Raw genomic sequence first — 10,043 nt, forward strand, 5'->3', positions numbered from 1 at the left:
TGATTGAGATTGATAGGAGGAGGCTTGTGCAACCTTACCTATCCTTGCTGTGATAGTCAGAAGGTAAGTCAGACAGGATACTGTGACCTCAAGGTCTTCTCCTCACCCCTGTAGCTGATTAGGTAGTGACCTTGTGCTCCTTTTTAAAAGTCTTTCTCTTGTAGAGTATCACATTATCTGTTTGTTTGAACGGGCTGATCTGATTTAAAAAATGTATTTGGGAACACAATCTGTAGTGTACAGTGTTATATCTGTCTGTTGCGCAAGAAGTGTAATCTGAATGGTAATAAATAATATTTGCCTGCATTTGAAGAACAGCAAAAAAAAAATGCATATGTGAATTGGCCCAATGTTTCCAAAACCTTACACGATTGAATGTGCAGCAACTCCCGTTGGGCAAAGGGAGGTAATTTAAATTATTTCCCATATAAAGCCTGTACTTCATTTTCAGAATGAACAGCAGCCTTTTTGGTAACAAGCTTGAAAAGAGTGCTTTGCTCAAGGCTGCTCAGGATGAAGCATGATTGGTCACAGGCTTATATTCAGCTTCTTGTTGTTTCAGCCCAAATGTTACAGAATGGCTTTCAGTGTATGCAGCTGTGTGCTTTCCCCTGGTAAAATGTTTCCATTTCTGTCCTTTCCATTCCCTAATAATTATCTCTTGTACTCAGGCTTAAATGATCCAGCTCCCACTGCAGCAAAAGAATCAGCGGAGAACAACCAATGGAACTTGTTCCAGGTATTTTGTTTGATGCTGGTGGGACTCCTTAGATACTTTGGGAAGCTCTTTGGCCCAGGGAATTGTTAATTTACATGGATCTGATGAGGTGAGCTTTGCCTTCTTATTCCAGTTTATGCTGTCATAAGGAATGAAGCAATAAGGATAAGCCTTCTTTTCCCACTTGATACAGATTAGCTCTAACCTCCAAATATCATATCTAGAGTGTAAGGATACATAGCTGACCTGGAAGAGTACAGTGCATCTGCGTCATACATGGATGCACCATATGCAGCTTTTAGCATTCACTGAAAGCCGCTAGGGAGTGCGCGGGGTGCAAGGGGCGGTGCATCCCATTAAGAATAATGCGCGCACCACCGCACCATGCACAAGCCCCATTATTTTCAATGTGGCTCGAGCATACATATTTTTTTTAACGTGGGGGGAGGGTCCGGAATGGATCCCCCGCGTAAAAAAAGGGCACACTCTACTTCCTTTTATGATCAGGCCTTCTGATCTCACAGCCTTTTAGGGTAGCTTTGACCTCATGGAGTGCCAATAGTGTTGGTTTTTTTGCTGTCAATTTGGCTCCAACTTATGGTGATCCCACAAATGAGACCTCCAGAACACCTTATTATTACCAGCCCTGTTCAGATCTTATAAACTCAGAGAAGTGTCTTCCATCATTGAATTAGAATAATAGAATCATAGAGTTGGAAGAGACCTTGAGAGCCATCCAGTCCAACCCCCTGCCATGCGGGAATACACAATCAAAGCAGCCCCAACAGATGGCCGTCCAGCCTCTGTTTAAAAACCTCCAAAGAAGGAGACTTCTAGTGAGAGTTAAGGCATGATTTGCTCTCAGATCCATCCTTCATAAAGGCAGTATATAAATAACAATTATTATTGTTGTTGTTATGGCTTTTCATGATCCATGATATCCACAGAACTCTCCTCCTAATGGCATGAATACCAACATACAGTGCCATAATGAGTTGAAAGTGAAATTTTATAACTTACTGTTACAGAGCACTGTTTCATCTTCTTCTTGTTTCAGAATGAGCCTGTGGAGCTGGACTTCTTGAATCCAAAGCCAGTTTCTGTTGCCTGCAACTCTGCAACAAATCCTCTTCTTCCTACTGTGTCGCAGCCCATGTGTGGAACATCAGCACCTCTTGCTTCCACATTCACAGCTCCCCCGCCTGTTTCGAGTATCCCTGCCCCTACCTCAGCCCCTTTCATGTTCTCTGCTGGACCACCGTTGGGCCTCCCTAATACAGTGCCAGCTGCCTCTGGATACATTGGCTGTGCTTTGGGAAGCAATGGCTTGCACAAGATGAATCCGTTAGGACATCTTCTAGATGAAAGCAAAGGGTAGGGAGTTTACTTGTTTTCTCTGCTGGATAACAATCGCTGCTATAGATTTTTATTCTTCTCTCTCTCCCCTTTCTCTCTTATGTTAAAAATAGGGAATTTCCCTTACATCATGCAGCACTGAGACTTCTGGACTGTTTTATTAAAATGTTCAGTCAGTTAAGTGATTGATACTAAACTGTTTTTTATTATTTTATTTTTATTCTTAAACAAAAATCTCTGGGCACAAAGCACCATATGTTATCTAATGTTACATTAAATTAAATATTTATAAACCACCCCTCCATCCTTCAAAAGATTCCAGGATGGCTATATACCATTATAAAAAGGCAAAACCAAAATACTACATTGACAAAGGTAGGAAAACAAGAAGGCCACCATGGGTTGAGTACTGGACTAAGACTCTTGAAGACCAGGTTTCAAATCTCCACTCAGCCATGGAAATACACTGGGTGACCTTGGGCAACTGACACTCTCTCAGTCACAGAGGGTGGCAGTAACAAACCCCCTTCGACCCAAGCTTTCCAAATAAACCCCATGATAGGTTCCCCATAGGGTCACCATAAATTGGAAATGACATGAAGGCACAGAACAGCAACAAGCAAAAACAAGACATTAAAAACTATTTGACTAGTGGGTAATAGTTTTAAATGTTAAAGGCAAATTTTGATTTGGTAGTAAAGAAAACACAAAGCTTCAATCATATCTCTCTTGGGAGAGTTATAAAGGTGAAGCACCACAACAAAGAAAGTCCTCATTTTTGTAAGTGCACAATGCTTATTTCACACTGATGATACATTGTGACACATTAATTTGGATAATGTAGACAGATCTGCAAAGTGACAGATGAAGTTGGCACCTCTCACTGTTGGGAAGATTTTTGCATCCCTTCTAGCCCTTGATAGTGACTATCCTAAGTACAGATTCATTAAGAAATTATGTGTGCCTATATGAAAGAATAGTATATTTAGAAAAAGTATAAACATAGTTAATAATGTGTTGGGTGAAAAATTTATCCTGTAGTATTTTACTTCATCAAAATATGAAGTGCAGATACACATGGTTACATCTATAAATACCTGCAACCATAAATACAGTCAGCCCTCTTTATCCACAAATATTTTATCCACAGATTTAAGCATCCACGGCTTGAAAATATTAAAAAATATATAAAAAAGCAAACCTTGCTTTTGACATTTTCTATAAGGAACACCATTTTACTGCATCATTGTATTGAATGGGACTTGAACATCCACAGATTTTGCTAGCCATAGGGAGTCCTGGAACTAAACTCCAGCAGATACCAAGGTCCCACTGTATATTGTTCACCTCTGTGTTACATTCCTCACATGAAAGGGAGGTGTGACTGAGCATCCAAAGGCCAATGAGTAACTGCATAGAGAGAGATAATTTCTCAGGTATCACTTATAGGTGAATACAACCTTTGTTGTAGGCATTACTTTGCATGTACCTGCTGGCTAATATACAAGTATAGTTTAACAATATTGACACTATTCTTTTTATGTAAGCTAACACCGCTCTGGGAATCTCCCAAGTCTTCCAGTGCAGCTCTGTGGTCAACATTTATCAGAGGTTGAACATAGAATCATACTGAAGGAGCTACAAATGCCTAGAGAAGTGTTTTCTCTGTAAACTTCTACATTCTCCAGGACAACTCTGTGGTCAGCTTCTAGGAAAGTTGTGCTGGAGGACCAAGAGATTCCTAGAGAGTTGATGGTGGTACAGCTTTTCAAAGGATCAGTAGTATTACATGCACACTCCAAAACGTCATATACAGAGCAAGAAAGAAAAAAGAAGGGATATGTTGTTACTAGAGAAGAGTTCATCTTTATACCCTCTCGTTCTGTAGTTTAATTAGGTTATTTATATTTTTATTCTCCATCCCATTGCAGGACTTCTGCTCATGGTAATATAGGAGGCTCTGTGTTCCATCCAGGAGTTGCATTGCCTGCTGCTACATCTGCATCTCTGGCAACTGCTGCAGGATTACCAATCACTACTTCAGGAATCACTGCAATTCCGTACCCAAGCAGCTGCACACCTAGGTCAGGAAGCCCCCTCTTCCAGCCAGCTTCATTCCAGCAGCAAGGAAGTCCGCTGAAAGGACCTGAGATCTCCCTGGCCAGTGTCCATGTTCCACTGGAATCCATTAAGCCCAGTAGGCATTACCAACCTTTTTCATCTTCGTGTGTTTCTATTTGTCATCTCACTTTAACGATTAGGAGATTGAGGAACAAATCATTTTTACTGTTTACCCACACTGCTGTTCTGAAGCAAGTTTTGTGAATGGTATCAGACATGGATGTGGGAAACTTCTTATCAGCTTTTTTCCCTTTAGTGAGAAAAGATCTCCATGTTTGAAGGAGGAGGTTTCAATATTGTTGTCCAACATATGGAGCCAAAGAAAGCTGCTTCTTTGCTTTTATTAGTTTTCTGTTTCTTGATGTATGGAACATAGATCTTTTGTCTCTGCCTATGTCAGTCTGGCCTCTGTTATTCTATACAGGATTTGTATTGAGTGTTTCTTTTGTCACTCTTACCTTTCAGAATATTGGCATTTTATCATTAGGAGGGAAAGGAAATTGAGAAAAATTATGTACCATTGCCTTACTGTGAGATTGAAATTGCAGTACAGTATTCTAGGTTCCATGCCTAAAAATTGTATTTTTACAAATATGTCTAAGGAGGCTATACAATTAACTTCTCAAATGAAGGTTTAGTCATCTGAAGTTTTTGGGGCTTCCCCTTTTGAAGCAAGATATACCACCAATAGAAATACATGCACACTGAAGGGACAGGTTCCCACATCCATGGGGGGGCATCTCATTATAATCTACTGCAGCTATGCAACTTTGGCTCAAAATAAATTGCTAGAAATGTTCTTAGTGAAATTGCCTGCATTGCAGGAGTTAGCCATGGCTTCGTGTGTGTTTTTTTCTTCTTCTTGCAGGCAGTGCTGTTCCTGTGACTGCCTATGACAAAGATGGTTTACGCATCCTTCTGCACTTTGCCAAGGACTGTCCACCTGGGAGACCTGATGTGTTGGTAGTAGTGGTATCAATGTTAAACACAGCTCCCCTGCCTATCAAGAACATTGTGTTACAAGCTGCAGTGCCAAAGGTAGGGTTACCAGGATGGAAATTCACATACACCATAATGGGGAATAAACAGCTCTCTTCTTGCTGCTGGAGCAAGGAGAGATGAGAATCCCCATCAGTGCAAACCTGCAGGATCAGAGGACTGAACAGGATGAAGCGAACTGCTTCCCAGCCAGTTCTGATGAGAAGCATTGGACCACTTTCCTGTTACAATTTGGCAGGGTCATTAGGGCCTTAGGTCCCAACACATAAGTAACTTTGGACGGAATTAAATTCTAATGAATCAATGGGATTTGCCCCCTTGAAATTTGTTTTGATTCAAGGAGCCAATTACAGTAGTGTTATTTCCTTGACCCAATCTATTAGGCTAGTATTTATATTTATGATTTGGTCAGTGGCTTTTAGTACGGTTTTAATTTATTGTGTTTAAAAAAACATTTTAAATGATTTGATATTGTTTTTAATTAGTGTTTTTATCTGTTGTGTCCCAGAAGCCCTGGAAGGCTGGGAGGTGATAAATAAATACTTAATAAATAAATATGTTCAGTCACATTGCACAACTCTGTTTTTTGCACAAACATTGCCAATACCTAACACTTTCTCCTTTGTCATTTACTTGCAGTCCATGAAGGTAAAATTGCAGCCGCCTTCAGGGACAGCGCTAACACCATTCAATCCCATCCAGCCCCCAGCTGCTATTACCCAAGTCATGTTGCTGGCAAATCCTAGAAAGGTAAGATAGCTTGTATTCAGTTACTCCATCTCTTCTTAGAAGATAATTACATCCATCATGTTTCTCCAGACTGGACCATTTAAACTCAAATGTTCGGCCTCTGCTCCCTATTGGTTTGACCAGAGGTAGAACGACTGTCCAGTACACAGACTCCTTGCCTGGATATCTGTTTTCCAAGGCCATATATCAGATGCTTAGTCTGTTGCTGGGTCTGAGTATCAGAACAAAGGGCATATGACAGAATGGTCCTTGCTATTTACTGTCTTCTTGAAAGCTTGCAGAAACATATTTTGGTTACCAGTGGTAGTAGAAACCTATGTTGATTAGAAGCCTATGTTGATTAATACATTTAGAGTAGATCCAATGAAACAAGTTTTGGATTGTGAGTCAACATACAGTACAGGTAAATTTCATATATTCAGTGGGTTTACTTTAGTTGGGACTAAAAGTCAAATTGAGTTCATTATCTTTTAGTATCATACCACCCAAAAGGTTAATTCTTAAATTATAATTATACCTGGATTTTTCTAGAAACAACTGGAAATTGCTATTTATTTGTAGAAGGATAGAAAAATGCCATTTGTGTGATATTTCTGAATTTTCCTACAGATTGTCCACAGGAGAGTGCATTCTGTAGTCTGTAATCAGAGTTAATTTGCTATTGTAAAATCTGGGAAAACATGTTCTAATCTAATGTACTATACTGTCAGGAAATTTGTAGTTATGTTATGTACTATTCTGCCTGATTTTTCTACCCTACGCACACTCATGTTTAAGGAATATATAATGAAGTGCAGTGTTGGCTTTTCTTTTGAATCCTAAATACATGTTCTGCTAAACTTTGAACTCTTCCCTTTGTACTGAGCTGGATGCATGGCTCTTTGAGAGAACTCAGACCAGGGAATAAAGCCACTGGCTTCAACACCAACCAGCTGCCACCCTCCCCTGGGCAGGCAGCACTGAAGCAGTATGACTTTGGTATAGGAATGTAATTCCTTCCAACTGGTCATGCTGAACAAGCAGAGCCAACTAGAGCAGTCGCGCATGCTTACATGCAGAGCACCCACATGGCAGTAGAATTTCATTTGGCTGATGGCAGCCTTGTGTATGTTTGTATGTGTTTGCGCATGCATGCACACATACCTTCAAAGTGTCTCTGTCAACTTACAGCGACCCCATGAATTTCATAAAGAATACTCAAGAGGTGGTTTTGCTGGTTCCATCCTATGAAATATAGCACTTCATCTGCATTAGTTACCTCTCATCCAAGTACTAACCAGGGCTGACCTTGCTTAGCTTCCAAGATCAGACAGTGTCTGGTGCTTTTAGGGTGTTTAAGCCCAGGAATGGCAGCTTTATCAAATATTAATCAAAGTATGATCTGACTAAGTGAACGCTTTCTTCATTGTTCGGCTTCTCTTAGGGTTGATGATATGGTGTTTCCACTGTACTCATAGAATCATAGAGTTGCAAGAGACCACAAGGGCCATCCAGTCCAACCCCCTGCCATGTATTTATTTGTACTCCTCCCACTGAAAAGAAAACCACAATGCAGATGACATCATTGGTCATTATCCACATTATTATTCATAGTATTGATCTTTGTAAGCTGCTCAGGAGGCATTTTTTGGCTGAAGGATGGGGGGGGGATGATTTCTTTTAATACATTTCTCCAAGAATGTGATGCCTCATTTGTTAATGATACAAACAAATGACAAACTTCACTTGTGTCTCTTAATCTTTGTCCCCATGTGTAACTGAGAACTGTTGTGTCTTGCATCATTTTGTCTCTTTTCCCATATGTTCTGTGGCTGGCTGAAGCATTGTTTCTCTTCTTCATTGCAGGAGAAAGTGAGGCTGAGGTACCGACTGACTTTTACACTGGGAGACCAGCACTGCACAGAAGCGGGGGAAATAGATCAGTTTCCCCCAACTGAACAGTGGGGGAATCTATGACCCAGAGGCATATAAATGGACTGGAATGAATGTGCAGTGGAAAGGGCAGATGCGGTATCCATTAGTGATATTTAGCTTTGTTTACATGTCCCGTCCGCTCCACTTGTAGCTTTAGTCCAGAATGTTTCCTGCACTCTGGGATGAAGTAGTCTGGGGCGTGAACGCCAAACATGAACTTGTATGGGCAGCCAAGAACAGGGGCCCGACTCCCTTCTCTACCTTGGCCAAATTGGTTCACCCTTCCACTTTGTTAAAACTTGAAATATGATAGTTGTGGAGAGCTCTGTATGCAGCAGGGCAGCTTACTGGTTACTATCTGTTGGTCAGATGTCTACAAAGGGCTATGATGCCTTCACAAGTTCCTTTGGGGCAGAGCCCTAATGGATGCTCCTATGCTCCATTTCTTTTTTGGTGCCAGAACTCACCACCTATAGGCTCACTGAGCAATAACACAGGTTCCAAAAGAGGTTTCTGCTATGATCTGACACTCCATTTTCTTTTTTAGGCAACATCTCCTAAAAGCCAGCACAGTCCATACAGCTGAATAATAGCTGTGTATTTTACATTTTCCCACAGGTAAATATTAAGACACATTTCTCAAGCTGTTGCCTTTAGGTTTTTTTACTTCCAGCTGACTCAGCAATGTGGGCGTTCCAGGCAGCTGCTAGGTTTTGTATGCACACAAATCTATGGCAGCTCTTTTTCTGCATTCAACAATTCTATTCTGTTGTGAGCTAAAACTGTGATAATAGTCACAAAGGCAGTTTATTAATTGCTTGTGTGGAGAGCATGGACAGAAATTAATAGTGAGAAAGGGCATCCATTCTGATGTTAATCAGGATCAAAGGTGGAAAGTGGTGCAGTTGGGAGTCTTGATTTATTTATATTTTTTGAATGCAGTATTACTTAGGAACATAAAATGTACATAGCACTATAGGAAAGTGTCAGGCCTGCAGATAAAGGAAAACAGAAGCCATGGCAATGCATGTGCTCAGTTTATTATTCTCTGTTTTATTCACTCCAGATATAAAGTGGCTAAGTGCAATTGTCTCCAGGAGGAGAGATCCCTGTAGTGAGACAAACTGACCTTTCTACATGTTAGAGGTACTCATGATCAGGCACATCAGCCATAAAGTGAGTATCTCTGGTTCAGGTCAAGTAGTCGCTTTTTCCTATCACAATTTGTTTTTGTTTTTCAGTTTAAATATTCCTTTAAAAAAACACTGAGATTACCATTATGAAATATCTATTCTTGTCCTGAGCCAATAATTTTGCTTGGTCATGAAGAGAAAGTTCTGTGGAACTAAATCTCAAGTAGGTTATGAATTGTTAGATGGGTAGTTTTCAGTACTCCTTGCTAAACTGAAGGCAGAAATCTTGCTGAAGCTAAGTAAATGGTATCTTAAAGAACTCAGTCCTGCCATCAGCAGCTCTCATACATTTCTGGCTATCTCATACTTAACACAGAAGGAATTTGAAAGCACCATGGATCAGTCAGACATCTGTGTTGGTTCGTATCCTCACTGGGTTAAGATTGTATGATAGCACAAGGTAAGCAGTTGGGAGTGTTTTGGAAAGATTAGCTTATGTACATAAGTTGCAAGGGGGCAGTGTGGGGGACTGCATTAGCTGAGGGATCAGGATGACTTTTTTTTGTCCCATGGTCCTCATTAGCATTGTAATCTCTCTCTGCTTCAAGTTTTTGCTTAGGCTGCTGAAGTCTGCCCCACTGCCATAGCCTATTCATAGAGAGCAGGTTTCACTACTAGCGCTTGCCCACAAGCAAGTTGCTCTGACTGAGGAAACCATGAAAAAGCCGAAGTGTTTTGTAAGAAATGGCTTTCTCATTGTCAGCAGTGCTGCCATCCCATACTGTATAATCCAGAGGTTCCCATAGTCTCACTGTGTGGAAATGTACCGTTAAAAGCTTCAGAAATTATTTATGAATGTTACTTGTTCATAGGCTGAAAATGCAGCTTCTTACCAAACCTTCAAGATTGTAAATATGTCTCAGATGCATTTGTTTTTCTGCACGTTCAATAAAACGGCTTTGTTTATTCTGCTTCAGCTGCCTTGTAGCCATTTCATTCTGGAATGTGTTTTGTTCTTAGATTGTGACACTCAACAGCTTACTCTACAGCTT

General features: G+C 40.5%; 1 protein-coding gene across 5 annotated transcripts in view; it reads left to right on the forward strand.

Moving 5' to 3' along the window:
• GGA3 (golgi associated, gamma adaptin ear containing, ARF binding protein 3) overlaps nucleotides 1-9,967 on the forward strand; it is a 36,416-nt gene extending 26,449 nt beyond the window's left edge. For all 5 annotated transcript variants that reach the window (XM_042450281.1, XM_042450285.1, XM_042450283.1 and 2 more), the window contains 6 exons: nucleotides 672-739; nucleotides 1,776-2,092; nucleotides 4,006-4,271; nucleotides 5,064-5,233; nucleotides 5,834-5,944; nucleotides 7,790-9,967. In XM_042450281.1, the coding sequence (XP_042306215.1) occupies nucleotides 672-739; nucleotides 1,776-2,092; nucleotides 4,006-4,271; nucleotides 5,064-5,233; nucleotides 5,834-5,944; nucleotides 7,790-7,900 (1,043 nt within the window). In that variant the 3' untranslated portion in view covers nucleotides 7,901-9,967. The remainder of the gene's footprint in view (nucleotides 1-671; nucleotides 740-1,775; nucleotides 2,093-4,005; nucleotides 4,272-5,063; nucleotides 5,234-5,833; nucleotides 5,945-7,789) is intronic.
• Nucleotides 9,968-10,043: the final 76 nt, after the last annotated feature.

Source organism: Sceloporus undulatus, chromosome 2 (genome assembly GCF_019175285.1).
Source record: "Sceloporus undulatus isolate JIND9_A2432 ecotype Alabama chromosome 2, SceUnd_v1.1, whole genome shotgun sequence".
Lineage (NCBI taxonomy): Eukaryota > Metazoa > Chordata > Lepidosauria > Squamata > Phrynosomatidae > Sceloporus > Sceloporus undulatus.